Consider the following 23,433-nt stretch of genomic DNA (forward strand, 5'->3'; position numbering starts at 1 on the left):
TTTAGGAAACAGAACATCTAAATTTTTAAGTGAAAAGCCTTGTCATCCTCAGCTGACCAAAGCTTGATGTGTGCTGATGACAGTCCCAAAAGATGATATTCCCATCTGTTGTGTGCAATGCCCCACAGGCAGGCTGAGAGCCTGTCCTGAGAGCCTGTCCTGACAGCATCATGTCACAGTTTTTTTCTATTTAACAGTGGTAAATTTTTGTCAAGTGTGTTGTCCTTTTTCTACAATAGAATATGCCTACATGGGCCATCAAAATCCATATTTTACTTTTAGGAATGTTGCTGGAATCAGGGGAAATGGTTGGGAACATATTAATTGCAGGTGGCCAGGTGTTTCTATTTTGAATACTCTCAGTAAGACCACGTCCACACCTTTTTGGATTCATACTGCCATGCCCATGATGGTTTGGTGCTTTCCTTATTCATGCTCCATATAACCAAGACAGGCCTGCCAGAATAAATCAGTTTCTTTGAGCAGCACCATGATGAGAACATTGTTCTCAACTGGAGGTATCGCAGGTTAGAGTCACAGACTGGACATCACCCAACAATACAGGGTATGAAGTGTAAGAGCATTACTATATTCCCATCCAGCAAATGAAAAATAGGCCTCTGAGAGAACTTTACATCCCTGGAATGAGCAAGTTATGGTGATGTTCATATAAATCTCACCTGTCTATTTCTCTGACCAGTTATTTCTGATTCAATGTCAAAGGTGCTTGTTATGCTCACTACCTGCTTTTCTTCCAATCTAGCCCCTTGTTTGTAGCTCACTGCTGCAGGGTTCTGATTTCCTGACAATGATTTATTTCTTTTTCTTTTTTCCTGCACAAAGCAAAAGGAGATTTTAGTCATGAACTGGCTGGGTAGGTATTTGAATTGAGTGTGGGAAAACGCAATAGAGTGAGACTATTTAAATGACACTGTGAGAACTTCCTCACTGATATGCCTGAATGCTAAATTGGTGGAACTATTGTACCCATAGAGGTGAAAAGCTAACTTGCTTTTCATGGTCAGAAAAACATGATCTATGACTAAAAGGCTCGTGATGGTATTTTTATAATGAGCCCACCCCACACCAGCAAGAAATTGAAATGTTGCCAGTTTTAAAGGATATACTGGAATTAAATGACAGCTCACCATTACTTGATGTCCTCTATACATGCTTTAAATGCCTCATACAGAGCACTATGGGCTCAACCCAGGGAACAAAATTCCTAAATGTGAGTGAAAAAATACATCAAGGGAGCAGCACTGCTCATGTATTTGAAGTTATGCAACTGCTGCATTAGTTCCAATAGCACTTAAAGACTATTTTCTGATGGTATTTATTTTCTCTTTAAGGTAAACAGACTGATAAATTTTAACTTAGTTATTAATATCCATGCAGTCACCTTTTACTGCAGGTTTCTGTCCAAGCATCTGAGAAGCTAAAGTACCATTCTTCATGCAAATAACGTCAATCTAATAAATTAATAGCATTCATTAAAAAAAAAAAAACACACACATAAATTTTAAACCAAAAAATACCTAAAATATTAGAGGTTTTTTTTCCTTTTCATCTTCCAAGGGAAAAAGAGAAGTAAACTAAAAGCAAATCTCTGTCCAAGTCAGGTCACCATGACACAAAGCAGTACAAACCAATAAATCCAGCAATGCTGACAGTCCAGCCTGGCAGTGTGCTCACAGGCTTCCGACTGTGGAAAGTTGGGAGAGCTTTGGATATTAGCTCTGTGGCTGCAAGCTGACTTCTCGGAAGGAAAGAAAGGTCAGCCTGCCACAAACAGCATGTAAGGCAAGAAATGTGTGCCTGCAGTTGCACTGCATGAGTGGAGTGCAGCCCCATTCTCTCCTGTTGCTCGGCAGATAAACCAACCTTAAGTTTGGGCAGGGAGGAGAGGACAGGAAGGAAGGACCCCTGCAGGATCCCTGCTCTTCATACTACTGACTTATCACTGGTAACTGAGATAAATATTTGTGTGAACACAGGAAAGCAGGTCACCTTCCCAACAAAGATAATGGAGAGACACCTATTACTGTACTTGGAAAGAAAGAAAAAACCCAGCTAAGGTACTGACAAGGCATTGACTATCCAAAAATACAAATTTAGGTCTCACTTTCACTGTTGCACATATAGCACAAGAAAGCATAACTGCAGTGCAGCTGAAGAAACAGCTGCAGATCAGAAATTATGGTGTGTGTTTATTATGCACACATATAACCAGGCCATTCCAAAGTGCCATGAAATCAACTGAAAGCTTCTCAGACCACATTTCCCTCTGTCATGGACTGGGTATTAAGGAACCCACATTTCCCTATCCCTAAAGGCTGCTCCCAACTCAAAGAGCTGAGATCTTTGAAAACATGAGCCAAGTGTTTGATCTTTTGTGTTTCTTGGACCACAGTGAGCACAACAGAGCTCAGCTGCAGAGCAGCTCACAGACAAAGAGAACAGCTTGCAGGGGCTGGAGGTCTCGGCTCTCCAAACACAGGTGAGCTGCCATGGCCAGGCGCTTCAACCTCCAAAACATTATTTAAAAGCTACAAATATACAAAAACCTATAAATATATAAATCTGTGCAGGGCTGAATCCCAGAAGCAGCGCTCAAAGGAAGCCGATGATTTCATGGGTTGGTTTGTTTGCTTCACTACTTGAGTGTTTACCAACAGAAGGTAATGCTGAAGGGCTTTGGTCAAAAATACCTCAATTGTACAGAACAGGAGAGGCTTAACTTCAGGCACAGCCTGCATCATTCAGTGTATGAAGAACTTCTAGTGATAACTAGAAACAAAAGCCTGTAGAAGATGGCTGGTAAGCTTTTTAATTAATACAACAAGTTTCTTATCTTCAAAATGTAATCAGGCACATCCTAAATGTAGGAAAACAAGAAAAACCCATCTGCTGAAACCTCTTATTTCTAGTGTATTAATGCACCGTAAGAAGATCCAGCACCGTTCCGCCTTGCTCAATATATTGAGAAGCACTACAAGATTTTTGTTTAGACCTATTTGTAAAGCTCAGGTCAAAAACGCTTTGCTCTTTAAAATAAGGGACAGAAACACATACAACTATAAAACCTTGTACTCAGTAAAAAAAATCAAGTAATGGCTCTCTGAACATTGCTGCAGGGTTGAAAAGTCATACGACAAAAGATTTCTGTAGGAAAGGAAGAAATCAGGTGTTTAGATCAGTGTTCACAGAATCAGAATCATTTAATTTGGAAAACACCTGCCAAGGTCCTTGACTCCAAGCTTTGACTGATCTCTACCTTGTCAACTAAACCACAGAAGCCCAGTCACTTCTTGAACACTTCCACGGATGGTGACTTCATCACTTCCCCGGACAGCCCTTCCAATGCTTAACCACCCTTTCAACAAAGAAATTCTTCCTCATATCCAACCTGAACTTCCTCTAGAAGAGTTGGAGGTCATCATGGCAGGAGGAGTCCTGTCAGTTTTACCTGGCAAAAGAGGTCAACCACCCTCCCCCTCCACAACCCCCCAAGCTACACCCTCCTTTCAGGCAGTTGTAGAGAGTGATGAGGTTCATAGGGTTCCCCCTGAGCCTCCTTTTCTCCAGGCTAAACACCCCCTGCTTCTCACAGCACTTGTGCTCCAGACCCTTCCCCAGCTCCGCTGCCCTTCTCTGGACACCCTCCAGCCCCTCAATGTCTTTCTTGCAGGGAGGGACCCAGAACTGAACACAGGATTTGAGGTGTGGCCTCAGCAGTGCCCAGTACAGGGGGACGGTCACTGCCCTGCTCCTGCTGGTCACACCATGGCTGATCTAGACCAGGATGCCATCGGCCTTCTTGGCCACCTGGGCACACACTGGATCACGTTCAGCTGCTGCTGACCAGCGCCCCCAGGTCCTTTTCCACTGTTCATAGTGTCTATGTAAGCCAGAGCAAATTACAATATCAAAATGGACACTAAAGGTCATTTTATAATCTGGGCTTATAGCTGGAATTTTTTTTTTAACTTCAGACAATCACATAATGATCACAGGACTTTCAGACTCTTATAGCAGACACAATTTCCCAATCATTCTATCTTGTGTAGTGAATTCATCATGGCCATGGACTTTAGGGATTTTTTTCTGTGAGATAGAGGTCTTTTAGAAATAGAATTCGAGAATGTTTTTAACCTTTGTTATCTATTCCCAAAAGGTATTTTTTCTTCCTTTTTGATTATGCCTTTGAGACAAATATAGTGCATTTCAGACTAATCTGCCATGTTTATGGGACATGGTGACATGTCAGCCACTTAGGGATTGAGTAAAAGGCAGATGTAAGCAGATCCATGCATTCCTAAGGCAAACATATTGCCTGCTCTGTCTTCTAATTTCAGAATTAGGGTGATGAGGAGTAATTTTTAGTGTGGGAAGTTTCTGTTATCAGTTTAATCTAAACAGTAACACAGACGGTCTGCTCACTCAGTGGTAAATCATGTGGCAATATTTGAGTTCCAAAAGAATGCGTGGAAATATATTAAAATACTGTTGTTACATGAAAGTGGAATGGTTGAAATGGAATTTTTTACTGAGCATCACATTTACTGAATGCAAACACAAAATAAAACAAAACATCAGGATGTAGAAATAAAGCATTTTGTGCTATTTATTAAAACATAATTGCTTTAAGGATCACAGTTAAAAGTCAGACTGTATTGAATATGAAAGACATTGCTTTCCTGGGCAGTTAGAAATGACAAACCTAGTCAACTAACACAAAAGTCTGTCCATACCACTTCATCTAGGGTCACACATTTGCACCAGCTCTAGTGGGTTTTGTACTACTATGTGGGGATCTCAAAAATGCTTTTATTCCCAGTTGTAATGTAGATTCTTCTTCGTTGGCTTTAGGAAATTATGACCAGTAAGGACAACTTTAGACATTCCTGTGCTTGTCAGTTGCCCACAGTTTTTTCAAGAACCAAGATGTAAATTTTACCAAACAGCAATAACTTTTAATGAGGGGCACCCTGATTTAGCTGGAGATCCTGAACTTAAATCCCAGGGGCCTTTGTTCATGTGACAAGGATATGTCTATACAGACCAAGCTACACACCACCAGCAGGACACAGTCGCACAATGGGGGCATCTAGCAAGTCATGGGCAAAAGCAAAAGTGTAAGGCCAGAAGTGCCCAAACAAGACTCACCATTTCCTATGTTTACGTATCCTTTCTAATGACTGGCAAAATCTGTCATATTTTAATAGATTCATAAATTCTTCCTAAGTTTTATCTGTTTCTCTGTTGTTTGGATATATCAACAATTAACTGCCTTAAATGCATGAGTTGTTTCATAACCACATGAAAGGAACAAACACCACCACATAATAATTTTTCAGCTGAATATTCACTTTTATGTGAAACATGTCATTCTTCTTGAATGTATAAAGCTAATTGAGTCCAATTCCTTTTTTACAATTATCCCATTTATAACGGCATGCTTCTAAAATAGAAAATATGTAGCTCCACTAAATCATACTGAAATGAGTCTGATGCGCATCAAAATGTTCGAAGTCATATTTTCCATTTCTTTTTGCATCTAATCTCACTATAAATTGATGCTAATGGCTGATTGAGGCTTCAGAACTGGAATTCAAAACATTAAGATTATTAAGAGTTGCAGTCAGTGAAAACATCTCTATTTAAAGCTTCTGAAATATAGAATGTAAGAGTTGATGAATTTAGGATTACAGCTAAGTGATTTAGCTTTAGTAAATGCTGAACTTTCAAGGAAAAAAAAAACACAAACCAAAGCTTAGTGGGTTTGCACACACATTACTTCGGGTGTAATACACACTGAAATTTTCATAAACTTTCTGATTTTTGAAGAAGAGCTCCACTGAATGCTGCAGAAAACAGTCTGCTGGGCTTAAGAGTTTCAACGCAACATGACCACAGATGAGAGTATGAATGCATACTGTATGCCTAGCACTTCAGTTACTCATGGCAGCATTGCAGTAATAAAAAGTAAAACATCTATAAGAAACTGTGGGCAATATTTATTTTAATGCCTCCAAAATCTTATATTATGCACGTGCCCACATGTACCCATGCACACAATGTACTAAAGTAAAAATTTTGCACCATGTCATACCAGAAGTTCAAGAGTGCACAATGTGTAAGAAAAACGTGTAACTGTTGTTAGAAATCTGGAAAGTCTATTCATTGTCATTCATATGCATATCTAAAAAGCAGCTTAGACAAGTTTACAAAACATTTCTTATGACTGTTGTGATTTTTGCAGTTAAGGAATCAGGAACTCCCAATATGTACATCAAGCTTGAATGGCTTGTGTATGTTGCAGGTATAAAGCAGTCAGCAAGGTAAGTATGTCAAATATGCTGAAGTCCTGACATTGCAAAATCTTGACCAAAATAAACAAAAAAAATGACCCAGGCATCATCTCTATGATAAGAGAAAAGACATTTCACTTCTTGTGAAAGAGAAGAGGTTTCACCATCCCTGCTAGAATCTTGGGTAGCTGGGCAGCAATCACCTCTGACATCATCTCAGGGAATTCAACGCTCAGTGCACGGGACTGGAGAAATGTGTTCAAACAGAAGAGATGGAGCTGTTTCACCAACTGGATTCGATAAAATACAAACATGATCAATCAGGCTAACAGAAATACAGCCACATAAACATGATGTCAATCACTTATCTCATACATTCATCAGCTGATAACATTTTCTACCTTACCCTGTCCTTTCTTGAATAAGTAATGAGGGTATTTGTCAAACACTATTAATGGCAAAAAACATACACAGAGTTATTGCATGTCATATAAAACCACTGCTTCAGTAATATTACAAAGTAGTATCACCCTCACTCATCACATATGCAACAAACAACAGCTGCTACTTAACAAGCTTCAACCTTTCACCTTACTCTCACACTCCAGCACTGTATGCTTTGGTCACTAGCTGCTATTTAAACACTGCTCTGAGAGACAGCATTTACTACTTACCTGTGACCTTTGCCATAGTTTTCACCATGATCATACCCGTGTATGTTGCAAACACTGAACTCCACAGATTCCCATCCCTTGAAAGCAACTGCTCAACAAGTGAGTATTACATTTCTTCTAGCATCTCTGAGAGGTTCCAATTTTTATTTCAGACCAGTGACCATTATGTTGTCAAATATCATACTATTTCTGCTACCCTAGGCTTTAATATCACACTGTCTCCAGTGTGATGATTTTTCTTTTCCTTGTATCTCCTATCACTTTATAAGCCTGAGATGAAACAGGATTTGAATGAAGATACTCCATGGACCAAATACCACTTTGATATTTTGCAGCAAGCCTCTCTCATTCTTTCTCTCCCTCATAGATTATTTTACTGTATGCACTTGAAAGGAGGAGACTGAATTAAAAGAAAACGCAGATTTGCCGAGTTCTAAAGAATCAAAGATGTAAAGATCCTGTCCACCTTGAACTCCCTGGGAGCTCCTCACAACCAGCATTGAGCTCAGAAGTGCCCAGGGCTTGGTATCTAGAATTCTCAAAAATTACTCAATTCCCAAACACAGACAGCTACTGAAAAAGCAGTATGGAATATGCACATAAAACCAGTTGAACTAAGGTTGCAAAGCCAATCTTGGTTGCCTTTCACTAATTTTTAGTAGTCTGACTTTGCAACTTGAATTGCCTATTCCTCACACTATTTTCCTGAATAAGTACACACATGCTCACACACACATATACACCACCTCTACCAAAGGCCACAACTGTACTGGTTATGTTACACTAAAAATTAAACAAAATGGTAGCACTCTAATGCATGTTTCACAAATACTTCAATACTGTATACCATAAAATATGTGCACAACATTTATACTGATGTTGAATATATAGCTCTCTATTCAAACAAATCTACACAATAAAGGATTGTTTTTTGTTTTCTTCCGTTGTTTAGCAATGCTGACTACTCCCTTCCATAGAACTGCTTTTAAGAAATACCAGTTCCTTCTTACATAAAGAGCAAGACACATTAACAAATAAGCTTACATCATGCATGGAATCCATCAGTTTTGTAAGCTGATAGAAACGCTGTGAGTTGGCCACAACGCCCTTCTGGCGCAAACCAATTGCCTTCACCAGTTCTCTGATGTAACTTGTTCTCATCTCATCAAATTGGCTTTGACTTCTTAGACCTTCCAAAGGAACTAAAAAAAACCAAAAAACCAGTTGGGTTCTAATTTACTCTGAAGTCAATGAAATTTAAAGTACAGGAAAAATTTACAGTATTTCATGTTGTACAGTGCAATTCACTAATATGTGCCAGGTACTTCTTTCAATTCAAGAGTTATTCCAAAAACAGTGATACAATTAGTTAAAAGGATATAGCAGGAGCAATCGGATCATTTTGCTAATTGCCTATATCTAGAAATATCCCTAAGCTTGTGTTTGTTAGGAAAAAGAAATCTGGCTAAAAGAACCACTCCAGCCTTTGAGGAAATATGTTACTGATTCCTGTTTACACTGCTGAAGGTCTGCCATCTTCACAGCAAATTTGTGGCAGAGAGATGTAGGCTGGAGTGCTTCAAAATGGGATCAAGGAATGAACAGCTCTAAAGTACTGCAGACAGTAAGGCTGCCAGGGCTCAGGCCTCCTGCTTGAACCTCTTTCACTTAATAGAACAGAGCAGAGTCTTAAAGGTGAAGAGCTTTTTAGAAAAATTAACAAGGAGGAGAGATTGGTTGAGGTCCCTCTTTTCTTAAAGGTCAAGGGTGAGAATCAAAATGAGGACATGGAGAGAACACTGAGAAAAGAACCTGTTAGTGGCTGCTACTGGTAAGAGTCATGGAAAAAGAATACCTTAATTTTCAAAGCCTGGATGATTCAGGACATTTCTTAACAGCAGTTTTATAGAGAACTAAGGAATGTTTTCATATTAAGTGACTCTGATGGAGTTTAGGGTTAGATGGAAGGTAACCTTGACTTACACCTCTAAACCAACAATTAAGTCTTACTTAATTTACTGTTAGTATACAAAAGCCTGAAATGGTTTTACTTTCACATTTGAAGAGGATTAAGGTGAATATCATGACTGAAATTAAAGTAGTCTTAAAAAAACCCCACTTTAGAACAACGAGGTTAAATCATTTTTTGAAAATACTTTTGTGGAATCATATTTATACAGTACCAAATGTTTACTAAATGTCTCAGCAACAACTGTTAGGTGTGTTCCTTTTCCCAAAGATCTGACAAATTGTTTTTTCTTATAAGACAATAAATGCAGGAGAGAACAAAAAGCAAAACTGATGAACAGGTAGAAATATTTTCTTTTTTTTTTAAGTAATTTCTTGCATATACATAAACATATCATCTTAAAAAACAGCTTCTGAGTGCAATGCAGTTGACAAAAGAAGGTAACTTGATGAATTCTGTTAAACTGATGCACTCAGAAATGAGAAGGATTCAACCAACCATTCGTAATGCTTTTTAGACTTTGACATGAACTTTCTGGAACAGAGATAGCTGAAATATCACAAATTTATCTAAATTTAACTGAAATTTCAGAAGATAGACAACGGAGTTTATTTGTGATGAAAACAAGGTGGAAATCATTTAAAATAGGAATACATTCATATTCTAACAAAGCAACAGGAGTTACATCAAACAGGGATTTTTATCCACATTGCCTTTCATGCTTTAGCAGAATGTATGGTATTTTGCTATTCTTTTAGCAATTTCCATGTTCATATAAGGTAAATTTAATCTTTTCAAACTTATTCTCTGCTGAGACCAGGCGTTTTTTAAAGAATGGGTTTATGCAAACAACAGCCAAGTACAGACTGAGAAGGACTAAAATTTAATTCCTTATCAATTACTTAAACTTTGTAAAGCCAAGAAGCAGGTCGTGCAGGATTTGCACATCTCTCCCCAGACTCCACTGTGTGTTGAGAACCAAACTTTTACATTCTGCCAACTGTATTTTTCAAAAGTGCTTATTCACATATCTAAAAGCACCTGTAGAACTTTAAAAATTTCAACTTGGGGATTCGTAACTAACAATTATGGCCTCAGCAGATGTTAATTTTTGCATTTCAGAGAAAATGTTGGAAGATAAGTTCACCAACAATGACATTTTTCATGTAAAGTGGAATGCAGCTGTATGCTGCATTCTTTAAAAGATCCGTATGATTAAGTGACCATGGATTTTGTTTCCAGAGAAACAAACCAAAGAAAAACATTTCCATTTGTTTATATCTGTGCTAAACTTCACCTATTTATAACTATAAAAAGTTGAATAAATGTTGGTATTTGTCATGTCCACTTCCCTAATTCTTTTGAGCAAACATGCTTTAAGATCTTGGTCAAGATAAAGCTCTCAGTCCTGATAATTTATTAAATATTTTAAAATATATTCTAATACTTTTAAAGTTGTTTTGGTTTGGTTGGGGTTTTTTAAATATGTGGAGTCACTTGATGTTTCCAGGCAGAAATACTGCACAGTTGTTTTGAAAATGTGTAACACAATATAGCCATATGCCAAAAGGGATCCAACATCTCCCCAGTATCTTTATACACAATAAAACCAACAATGAATCACGAATTCTTTGTTCCTTATAAACATTAGAAAAAAAATTTTTTTAGTCTTAGAATACTAACATTCCATCCAGGACATTTACATTTGTTAAGCCAGAGAGCTTAGTGATTGTCAGGTTAAACAACACGGTTCAAAGCTCTTTTAGTAGTGATGTGTTACAAAGAAGTAAAAGAACCTACTTGTGTTGAGAAGTAACAGTGCTTTCATACATAGGAACTCTTCTTGGCTAACTTGAAGTCTGACAAATTCCTGTGGGAGTTGCCACATGGACAGACACAGGGAATAGAACGATGATTCTTTCATCCTCTGTCTTACACCCAGAAAAGGGAAAAAAAAAATTAAAAACCATGAAAACAAAGACAAAAAACAATGGCTCCAGTACTAACTGCTTGAAAGAAAGGTCTTGTTAGCAGTTTATCCCATTATAAAAAAAATTAAAGATGAGCTTATACACATAAACAATTTTCTGATCTTATTTTTGTTCCTATGCTCTTTTTTATTGTAATGAATGTGCTACAATTTTGTTTAATCTGTTACTGCTACCCAGAAAAAAACCTAAAACTATCAAAGCTAAATGCTAACCACCAAAAATAAGGGGAGTTTAATTATTAAAAATACTCCAATGATTAATGTGAAGTCCATAGATTCTTGTATCTGTAAATATTTCAAAGCATAGAACTGAAGATCAGTGTGAAAATCTATAGAAAACCTGTTCTTAGCTTTTGCAAAAACTTGTTCTTAGCTTCTGCAAAAACCTCTGTATCAAAATACTTTGTAGCAACTCTAGCCTGGTGCTTCTAGCAGCAATGATATTATTTTGTAGCATGTTATGCCATTAAAGAAACAGTCAAAATCTTACAAGCTAAGTAAACAGAGACATTAATAGAACGTTTCCTAAACTCCCACAGAAGTAACCAGAACAAATCACACAGGAAATACATAAAACTGCGGGAGTTTTGCAGCACTTCGATACCACTTTTCTCTTTGTGATTTTGGTATATTGAGTATGTATTATTGCATATACGTATTAGGAGAACAATTTTCAACTGAAATGACTGCAATGGTAGCATTACAAAGTTTCTAATCTAGGCTGAATTCAGCATATTAACCTGATGATCCAGTAACTTGGACTGATTTTAAAAGGTTGCATCCCAATCCAGACGAATTAAGTACAATAAAAGGAAGATTAAATTTTGCTCCCCCACCTGCTAGAGGGTTCAGATCAGCATTCCAACCTAACTGCACACTGTAAACTCAGCAATCAAAATAGAAGATATTTTCGACTTTAAAAAGACTTTTTCAATGCATTGAATTTTTTTTCTTGTTAAAGTGTTACTGTTATCTTAAATGAAAATTATTGAAATGTTATTCAACATCTGATATCTTGTACTAGCTCTTAAATGACATAAACATAGAAATTTAATCTTTTAGACCTGAATGGACTTGTTTCTACATCTACTTTAAATCTCCTTTTCTATTACTTCTCGGTAGCATCTCTTCTTAATTATTATCTACGAAGAGCAATAGCAGCTTCCAGGGTTAGCAGCTTAAATGCTGTTCTTACTCAAATTTTCAGACACTCTAACGTACAAGCAACAGTAATTCCTTGTAAGGTGTCAATACTAAGAAACCTTTGTCAAACTAGCACTATTGGCTTTCTTGATCTGAAATGGATGTGACCAAACACGTCCTTCCCGAGAAGCGTAACTGTTCACTAAATGATAGATTGGATGTGACACAAGCTTTGGATTGTGGTTTCATGGTAATTATGAAACAACTATGGTGTGTATTGCCCCTGCAGAAGGAATTTCCAGTATCTCTTTCTACCTCTAGGTACACACTCCTGTGATTCTGGCATTAGTGCCTGCACTCCTACATGGTGAGTCATGTCAGGGATCCCTCTACCTGCTAATCAATGGCTTTTCCTGAGGTACCTCTCAGGCATATGAACTGCTTATCTGTTTGACAGTGCAGCCAGAGAGTGCTTGGTCCAGCTTAACTGAAGTCATGGGGATACATTACCAGGACAGTTAACTTTTTTGGCAGTGTTCAGCAGTTACCCTTGCCTAAAGTGAACACAAAAGTACAAGCTTAGACATCATTGTAGATAACAAAGTTGTTTGCATTTTACTCATCTAAAACCTAACTTATTTCCAATAAACAGTTGCTGCTATGATTCAGTGCATCAGTTACTTTTTATATCCCTTGGTTTATGACATCTCTAGTATGACCCCAATGAGATGTTCTATAACCAAGAGAGGAATATGTTGTCAGCACCCAGCATAGATGATCTTGAGCTGACAATAAGAAGCTGTCCCTGGTGGATTATAATCAGGGTTCATAAATCTCAACACCATTCCCGAAGAAACTACTTAAAGTCTTCTTCACAAGGTGTCAGCAGTGGTCCACAAGCAGGGTGATACTCCAAGACATGACATTACTGCATAAAGCCATCTCACTCTGTGTTTCTTCTGAATGTAACCATAAGATGCATCAGACTATGCTGGGACAACAATATAGTCCGAAATTCTTTCAATCTCATCACTTCTAAGTCTTTCAATTTGTACAGCACAATTAATAAAAATGGGAGAGGAAATAATTCGTTACTCAACAACCTCACAATGATTTACAATCATCTGGAAGAGCAAAGGTCAGGAGCTATAGGGTTGGCTCTACTGAATATCTTCTATAAAGAACTTCCCTGGGAGGATCTTGCACATCTATAGATTTTAAAATCAGATGCCTAGATCTTCTGCAAATCCACCTCCTAATCCTTAAACAATATGTCTTACAAAACACCTGTTTTTCTTTCAGCTTGCTTCATAGCAGTTCTTTTAGTACTTTAAGAAAAAAAAAAAAAAAACCTGAGAAAAATGTATTAAGGAAAACTAAACATCGGGATTAAATTATGTTTTACTGTTCCTGGCAACATCCCATGTACTATAACCAAAGAATATAAAATTATGAGTCTGACAATATTAATTTGCAGAGCTGGTAAACTGACAAAGACTGAAATGATGATTATCTAAATTAAACAGCATCGTGAAGGAAAATACAAGCCGAAGAGCCCCTCCCCCAGCAGAAAAAAGCAGTCTCATATAATTTTTCCTTGACACTAAAATTCTTACTTGGTGAATATTTTTTACAATTTTCTAACAGTAAATGCACTTTTCTAAGAATAAATGCACACTAGAAAATCATTTTTATCAGAAAGTGTCAAACAAAAACAACCAAAAAGCTCCACACTCAGTTCCATTTAGTAATCATTACTCGTGATTTATCCAGATGAATTGAAGAAAATCTGACAGAATAATTAACATTTTTTTTCCTCTCCGAAAATTAAAATATTATTTGAATAATAGATAATAATAGAATAGTTGGGGTTCCCACAAAATTCCTCCCAAAGTTACTGGACTTTGATATGGTCAGAGGACTTGGTTGTTAATTTTGAAACAGAAGAAGTAATGAATGAAATCTTGGCCTCAATGGAGTCACAACCCCATTGGCAAATAAAAGTTCAAAATGTTATTCAGACAATACAAGAACATTCTACTTACTCATTTAGAATCAGATCTGGCGCAAAATACAACATCTGACCACTGACATGTTTGTATGATCTCCACCCCATCGCAAAAACCATTAGGCTCATCCAGGAATACTGGATGAGGGTTATCTGATCATCGATATGCAAATTCCGAAAACCTGGAAATGAAAGTAAAGATAAAATATTTCAGAATTCTCATTTAGACAGCTTAGCAGCTAAGTGTTTTGAGATTACAAATCTAAGCTATCAAATGGAAAACACCTAGAAAGTCAAGTAGTTTTGGGGATGTAGCTCTCTGATGCTTGGGTAGCAACTGCCTATCTTACTTTGACAGTTAACCTCTTGTTTTTTTGTTCTCATCCGGTACTTTGAAATGTTCACACCAGAATTTCTTTTAGCAAAAATGACTGTTTCAGAGGATAGGAATGCATCTCTTTTGCCTTTGGTAAAAATATGACAGTTTGTAACATGATCACTGTAACCAACTCACATTCCATGCTGATAGCTTGAACATCAGTGTTCTTAACATAAGATGCAGCGGTCACACAAAAACATCCATATATGAGTATCTTTCTTGCATTCAACTAAAGAGAACAACAGCTCTGCACTTGTGTTTGATAACTTCTGCTGTTTATAAATTTATAAATTTAAAGATTGCCACGAATAATCTGAGTGAAGCTAACAGCTTCCTGCCACTGCAGGCAGTGCTCTGTTCTTCAACACATGGTCCTGTTACCTCCTTCAAGCAAACTTTGGCACTCATGGTCCTCCTCAGTGAACTGGTTCAGTTCCTGAATACATCAGAAAACCACAGAGGGCTAAAAAAAAGGTTTCTTTTCTTCTCATTTAGTGAAATGAATCAATTCACTCAAGAGGTCTGGTAAGTGCCAACAGGAATAGGAAGAGCAGTGATTGAGACTACTGCTTCCTGCAGCAGCAAAGTGTCAAATTGAGCTCACATAAAACTGCATTTTCCAGGCTTTCTTCTCAATATATTGATTTCTATACATCCCAGGATGACCATGATGATCTCTATCACCACACAGAACACATATATACATACATAACATGGATTTTTTTTTAAATCCAGTCGTGGATCTTGAATTCAGTTACTCCTCATTACCAGTCTGTTTGTGAGTTGCTTAGTCCTAATTGGTATTATTTATAAAAAAAAATTCTTTGCTGCTTTCAAAAATTCATTTTAGTAATGAGAAGGATAAAGAATAAGCAGATATACAACCTTTTTATATCAAATGAATAAATAATAGAGTAAGAGGGGCTGGGGTAGAAAAGCTGTTATAACAATCACATACAGGAACTCTCTGAGCTCCTCTGCTTTCTTGGAGTGAATCTAAATATTTAGATGGATTCTTTCAAAAGTGCTTCCCTGTTAAAATACATTTGATTAATTATACTATCAGATAAGTGAAAGCTTAATAATTTTGGAATTTGTAAAGAATTAACAGGCAGTTAATAATATTATCTTTAGCTTGCTCCTATCATGAAATATTTGCTTAATTACAATTCACTACATATAAGAAATTATATTACCTGGTAGTAATTTAGACCACTTGACTACACAAAGAAGTTGCCTCTCACAAAGATGATTCAGACTGGTCAGCAAGGAACTTGGTGTTTCAGGTTTTGTATTGTCATAACCAGCATAGACAACTTCTGGCTCAATGCCTCGCAAAACACTTATCATTGGGGGAACAAACTGTATTTCTTGATTTGGAGAAAAGGACAGCCTTTGGGTTAGAGACTGGCTTTCATCTTGAAGGGCTGCTGGCTGCTGGAGTGCAACATCTAACGTTCTCACAACCTTAATTTTGTTAAACTTTTTCAATTTTCGACCTGAAAAAGAAAATTGATGGTCTGTTAAAAAAAGGTAACCAGTAACATTAGTATTTTCCCACTAGTGTTGGATTACACTTTTAATCTATACAAGGAAACTAGAACTGTCTTCAGAATAAGTCCTCTATTTTTTGACTGTTTATGTAATTGAAAAATGATAATGGAAAATTCTTAAGAGCTTCTCCCTCTGTATCCTACTCTCTTCACCAAGGGATGAAGAGCACCCACCCATTAAAATTATTGCCATGAATTCTAGGTTACAGTAACCTCATAAAGTGTTTTCTGGTTCAATTCCCACTATTCTGTCCTATGCCAACAGCTGAGCCAGCTGGCTCTAAAATTAAGTTTCTATTTAATGTCAGTTAAAGATATTGCTTCTTTTACTCCCTAATATTCAAAACCAAAAATGTTAGTAATTAATTACTACACACAGAAACTCCTTTTCTCGAGTTCCCTAAGAGCATTTCAGTCTCCTGGCTGAATCCTATTTTGACATCCAAGGGATGAGTGAAAGACCAACAAAATACTCTAAAGCCACAAGTAAATGCTTGGAAAACATTTCACTTCCTAAAGCATGAATTCACTTTCTCAGAATTTTTAATTGTTATTTCCATAATGCAGTGGTATGAACAATACTAGCTAAAACAAATTAATAGCTGAACTGCCTTCCCAAAATAAGCATAGATACATGTAGTATGGCTATGGAAATACATAGGTTTAGGTAGCAATTCTTCAAATTTCTTTCATGGAAATAGTCTGGTAGTGCACCCTACAGACACAGAAAATCAAACCTTCAGAGATTCAAAGACAATAACCCTCAGTGACATATTACCAGTTTGAATAAAAAGGCAAATCCATGCAGAGGTGACTGCATGGAACACATTTGCTCTAAACAGATCTCCAAAGGTGATGAAAACCCTGCTAGATCTTTAACTCTGCCAAACAAGTTTGTTTTAAGGAAAAAAAAGTGTCAAAAGATGCAATAAAGATTTTAATACTTATGGTCTGATTTACATGACGGAGGGACAGAAATAGACATGGGGGTGATGGCAAAAACAGTAACACTCATCATGCAATGACATTCAGGGGTCATATTCTCACTAACTTAACTGCAGGTTTAATTAGTTTAGTATCAAGTATCCCAACAATGACATGCTCATTTTATCACTTGTGGTAAGAATAAAAATATTTCTGATTACAGATTTCTTAGTAAAGAACCACACACAAAGTAACGTCTTGTGTTACGACTGAACCAAGAAAAAAAAATTAAACAAAAACCCACAAAAGAATAGACAATTTATTATGCCAAAAGACCTAGAGCCAATTTTTATTATAACAAACCTATACATAGTCATAGACATGCTGGGAATTTCCCACTAAGTATTGTGTAGGCATGAAGGAAAACAGACATAACAATGCATTTGATAGTCCATAAATAATGATTTCAGGTATTTTCAGAAATAATGGCTTCAGATACTTTTACAGTTCAGAGAACATGTAAAGAAAGAAACCAAACAGAATGCTTATCACATGGAAATGTTAGTAGTTAATAAGTACCCATGTTTCCAAGTGACTAAATGTATCAGAATTAATGTCACACTGGTTTGCAGAACTTCTTATGTGTTTATTGCTAATTATGTTGCTTAACAGCCACCAGTAAAACAACTCTACTTGTTACCTATCTAATACTGGAGAGGTGACTATTAATAACTCACAGCAAACTTTCCCATCTACAACAGGAAGACCACATCAAATTAATAAAAATTCTTAAGAACATAAGGAAAACATGAGAGATTTGACAATAGCTTAGTTTTTAATTTGCTGTTTACAAAATACCCAGGTAAATCTGTAAGATAAATATATGTCCCATAAAGAGCAAATAATACCGATCCACTCTGACAACTACTTTTCTTAATACTATAACCTGTATGTGCATATTTAGACTGCACACACTTTTTTGGTAACATTTTCATTATTTCATTTGAAGATAGCTAACCACTCAAGCAGTTTCTTAGTACTCACTGTTCCCCTACCCTTGGTTACTACAAATAGTATGTTCATAGTGTTTATGTTCCACATGTACCTAGAAAACATAAAAAATATTAAATCTATTTATTCTCACTATTAAATATATTATGATTTTCTCCTTACTACCTAATTCTGTATTTTAATATTTTTTTAACTAGGTATACAAAATCATACAGACAATCAGACATTACTGATGGTAGACACTTTATATTAAAAGGGCTGCGTTTCTAGTAGAAGGCTAACATCTCACTACCTTTCTTCTTACCCTGTAATGAGGTGGAAAGCATCAATGATGTATAACTCTTGACAGAACACTATGGCCCTTACTTCAGAGGTCACTGTGCTCTTGTGTTTTGTGTAGAAAAACAAGCCATGTACACCTTAGGAGGGTGTGTACATCATAGAGAAAGCAGCAAAGCACAAGTAACACATTTTGATTTTAATAAACCCTTTGATCCTATCTCAGAAAATATTACCTGGAAAATTAATTCACCTTTTTCTGCATGCAATCACTGCACTGCGGACCAAAAGCTGACTGAAGTAATGAAGAACACAGTAATTTAGCAATACAGCTGAACAAGGAATCTGTGATAATCAGCCTGGGAAAATTACAGATTCACTCATAATAAATAAAAGAGTTGAGTACTTGTTTATTCCAGGACCTGGTCGAGCTACCTGCAATCCTATTGTGTTTAAGATCAGAAAGGGGATAGATTTATGTCTCAAGTTATGAGGTTATAATACCCAAAGACAACACTTTCACAGGAAATGGAAAATATGGTACCGTGAAGTGCATGTTTTTATTGATATTTTCCTTCCAGAGATTAGGGAAGAATAAACAGTCCATATAGGGAAATAAATTACTGAAGCTATTTGTTGCTATTCTATAATTTACTTACAACTGACCTACAATTTCTTTTAGAACAATTTAAGGGGTTGAAATTGCTTTGAATCTAACGTTGAAAAATGGAAGCATTGTCCATGTAATAAAATATTACACTCTTATCTATATGGTTGTCACTCAGTGATCTTCAATGGAAGATAGGTGTACTCCTCTAAGAAATAAGTTTAATTTAATAATGTAGTAATCTTTGGAATCTTATCATTAATATCCTGTAAAATCTAATTGTTTCTCATTTTAATTAAGCAAAATAGCAGGTCTTCATTGAAATCAAGGCCAGCATCAAGAAACTAAGTGTCAGGGGTAAAAGAACAAAAATATATCTATGTAAATTCTAAACAGCAGGAATCAGAAAATGCACAAAAATCTTGACTTACCCAGGCCGTAAACACAAGAAGAGATTTTAAGTCTTGCTGATTCTCATTCATTTAAAATACTCAAGGATGTCTCTAAGTATGTAATTTGTTCCAAGAATTGGAAACTTGTGTATAAACATTAATCACAGAATCACAGAATTCCATGATGGGAAGGACCTCAAGGACTACCCAGTCCAAGCCTCCTTAGCAAGAGCACACTCTAGACAAGATGACCTAGTACCTTGTCCAGATGAACCTTAAAACTGTTCAACAGGGGAGAGTTTACCATTTCTCTTGGGGGATAATGTCAATGGCCGATTTTTCTCATAGTGAAATATTTTCCTCTCGTGTCTAATCAGAATCTCCTCAGGAGTAACTTGTACTTGTTATTCCTTGTCTTTTCCATTGACTGCTTGTCAAGAGGGAGTTCCCATCTTTGCAGTCACCATATAAATAGTGGAACATGGTCATAAGGTGCCCCCTAAGCCTTCTTTTCTCAAGGCTTAACAAATCCAGTTCACAGAATCAGAGAACTACAGAATCATTTAGGTTGGAAAAGACCTCCCAGACCATTGAGTCCAAACTTTGACGCATCACCATTTTGGCAACTAGAGCACTAAGTGCCACATCCAGCCTTTCTTTAAACACCTCCAGGGATGGTGACCTCACCACCTCTCTGGGTGGCCCATTCCAAAGCTTAACGATCTTATCTGTGAAGAACTTCCTCATGATGTCCAAGCTGAAATTCCCTTGGCACAGCTTGAGACTGTCCTCTCATCCTGTCACAGGTTTCCTACAAGAAGATGCCAGCCCCCATCTTGCTACAACCTCCTTTCAGGGAGTTGTGGAAGGTAAAAAGGTCCCTCCTGAACCTCCTTTTTTCCAGGCTAAACAATCTTGGCTCCCTCAGCTGCTCCTCACAGGACTTGTGCTCCAAAGCCTTCCCCAGCTCCGTTACCCTTCTCTGGACACGCACCATCCCCTCAATGTCTTGCTTGCAGGGAGGGGCCCAGAACTGAACACAGGATTTGAGGTGTGGCCTCAGCAGTGCCCAGTACAGGGGAACAACCACTGCCCTGGTCCTGGTTGCAACACCATTCTTGATATAGACCAGAATGCCATCGGCCTTCTTGGCCACTTGGGCACACTGCTGGCTCATGTTCAGCCTTGCCTCACATGGCAGGCTTCCCAGCCCTTTGATCACTGATGTCTTGGGAAAATTATGTAAGCCCTGTAACACCCCGTATATGAATCATACTGTGTTGATCAGCACATCAGATCATCAGATCATCATGGGAAGGAAATATTGCTCACGTGATACAAAAAGGAATTATAAGAAATAGCAGAAGAGCAAAAGGAAGAAGGGTAACAACAACCATAGAAAGAGTATTATGGTTAACAGCCTATCTTGAGATTTTGTTTGCAGTTTGAATTTTAAATCCTCCTTTAAAAATAGTCTCACTCCAGTTTCCCTCATTTTTAGTCTATCTCTGTCTTTTCTTTTTTCAGTACTAAGCACTCTATTTCAGCCTGCATAAAACAATTAGCTTCCTAATCCCCCCCACAACTCTTGACATCACTAAGAACATCTGAAATATTACACTGAATCTCAGGCAGCTGACAAAAAAAGAAATAGAAATACCAGAGTCACAGCTCCACTCAATATTCCCTTTATTCCATTGCCCAACTGTTTTCTTCTGCTTTCTATTTGCTGGTGTGGGAAGGAATATCATGGCAGAGATCTGATGAAATGCCATGTTCTCTAAGAACTAGACTGCACAGGCTTCTCAAAAAATGAGAGAGAGCTTTGATTAGGTATGCTTAGGAGAAGACTAACCAACATAACAAACTGGCTAGATACAACAATCTAGCATTAAATACAAAGAAAATATTTATGCTTTCTTTGCAATAGCTGAGAAAAAAAGGTGATGAGAAAGATGAAGATTTTACTCTCTTTACACCTGATATTAATCAAATAAAAGTCAGAGCACCTTTATCCCCAGGTTTTGTAGGAGGACATAACATCCTGCTATGAGGATACACTAATGAGGATATACCATCTGATCAATATTGCTGGCAAAAATGTCCAATTTTTTCTGTTTCTAGTACCTACACCCAGAGCAAAATGGATATATTAAAAAACACTAGGAAAACTAGCATCCATAAATGCACACAAAGAATGAAGTCAAGCCTGCTGGCAACTTTTCCTATGTAGCATTACTATGCAGAACAATGCTGAAGCAAAAGACTGAGACAATGATAATGAGTCATCTCACACTCTTCTGCTTGTTGAAACTGCTGCCTGTGACGCTGAAACACACAGACTTTAGTTGCTGGTGTTACCCAGGGTATCACAAATGAAAATTCAGGTTAGATCATCATCAAACTCTCAGCTGTGCAAAATTCACAGTCAGGAGTGAATTCTTATCTGCATTAATTTACACCCATTAGAATCACGGAATGGTTCGGATTTAGAAGGTATCTAAAGATCATCTAGTCTAAGCAACCTGCCTTAAGCAGGTATGTATTTTAGAGGTCAAATTGATCAAACCTCCCAAATTTTAAAAGGCAGGCACAACACTTGTCAACTCCTCTTCCTGAGTGTTCATTCTTACTCTGTATTCTCCACAGCCTACTCAGGACCTCTGCCTCCTTGGCTTTCTCCTCTTCCAAAGTCGGGCAAACAAAGCTTTAGGTTCTGCCCTCAGAGTAATACTGTTTCTCTACTGGACTGCTACTCCAGTTTTAAAACAACAGTTCAATCTGAGAAGGATCCAAAAGACATGTCCTCCTTTTTCCCTCTCCCCTCGGCCCAGTGGCACCAACACGCTTGTCAGCTCCATTTTTTTTTTTTAACTGCAAGGTGGCGCTGACTGACCACGTAAGAATGACACAATGGCCATGTGTGCCGACACTCCAACTCCAGGGAGCTTGCATTCAGCTTACAGGAGCTGGAAACACAGAGCTGTGCAATCAAACTATCAGTCTGAAAACTGTACACATGTTTTAAATTATCAATGAATGCTGATCAGCAAGATAATGAAAGGATGTAGAGTATATAGTGCTAGGACAAAAAGGATAAAAAACAATACTTAAATATGGGGGAGGGGATGTAGGGTTGAGCAGGGGAGAGAGACAGACAAGAGCTTTGATGGGCGAAAATAGATTAGATTGGAAATAAAGCAGGTTTTTGTCTTTCCCCTTTTATTTAAACTCCCTTTAGGAACAGATTCTTTTAATCATTTTTATATGGCCATTTTCTTATAGTCTTAGCCATGTATTTTCAAGCAATATGAAAATACAGCAAAAATAAGCATCATTCCTACCTGTAAGTACAGTAAAACTTGCCATATGACTACCTGATCACGCACCACTTTCTCCCTGTAGGTTTTCAAAGGCAGAGTGCTCAATTTCATTTAATGACACATAAAAAAATGCCGAATCTGTTACAGAAAGAACTAATAAGAAGATGGGATTTCCCAGCACCTAGTACTCAAAGCCTGCAGTATTGCTGCAACCCCTGCCTGGCCCTCTCTGGTGGAACAGAAGAATATAATTTTGTTGACATGTACTCAAAGCAATGATGAAGGGTGTAACAGAAAATAGAAGGGGACAGTACTGATTCCCAATTCTATTGTCAATTTCAATCTGCTTATTTTTTCACCTAAATCAAATTGCCTGATCCAAAATTATTAATAAATACACACCAAACACATAATTCCTTTCCCTTCTGGAAAATGAATGTAAGGGTACACAGTGGCTCCTACAGTGTTGTAATTCTTTAGGGGAATGGTTTTTCCCCTTTGACCCCCTGGAATTCCTTCCCTTTGACCAATGGAAAGACCCTCCATACCTTCCTTGACCTAACTGGCTGAGTGCCAGGATCCTCCCAAGGTGGGAAACTAGATAAGACCCCTGTATTTCTTTGTTCGCTCTCTTTGGCCCCTGGAACCCTTTGAGGAATAAACATCTTGGAATAATCCGGGGGTAAGAGCCTCTTTTGGAATCTTTTGTCCTGTCCCTTCGGAGATATTCCTCCAAAGCCTCTCCAGAGCTAGTCCCGGGAGGGGCTGCGGGGGGATATTTCACTACAGAAAGGTGCTCTGTCAGTGTTTCCAGATTCACTACAGAAAAATTCTAAGAAATTATAAAACATTAGGTAATTCTTCCAA

At 37.4% G+C, this 23,433-nt stretch overlaps 1 protein-coding gene across 1 annotated transcript in view; it reads right to left on the bottom strand.

Moving 5' to 3' along the window:
• Positions 1–4,633: 4,633 nt before the first annotated feature.
• The window catches only part of PGR (progesterone receptor), a 33,261-nt gene continuing 14,461 nt past the window's right edge, over positions 4,634–23,433 (bottom strand). The window contains exons 4-8 of the mRNA XM_066177416.1: positions 15,674–15,976; positions 14,136–14,280; positions 10,758–10,888; positions 8,033–8,190; positions 4,634–6,604 (exon numbers count right to left, since the gene is read on the bottom strand). Coding sequence (XP_066033513.1) covers positions 6,449–6,604; positions 8,033–8,190; positions 10,758–10,888; positions 14,136–14,280; positions 15,674–15,976 — 893 coding nt within the window. The 3' untranslated portion in view covers positions 4,634–6,448. The remainder of the gene's footprint in view (positions 6,605–8,032; positions 8,191–10,757; positions 10,889–14,135; positions 14,281–15,673; positions 15,977–23,433) is intronic.

Source organism: Chamaea fasciata, unplaced genomic scaffold (assembly GCF_029207755.1).
Source record: "Chamaea fasciata isolate MVZ Bird 193981 ecotype frontalis unplaced genomic scaffold, bChaFas1.0.hap1 SCAF_2, whole genome shotgun sequence".
NCBI classification, from domain to species: Eukaryota; Metazoa; Chordata; class Aves; order Passeriformes; family Sylviidae; genus Chamaea; species Chamaea fasciata.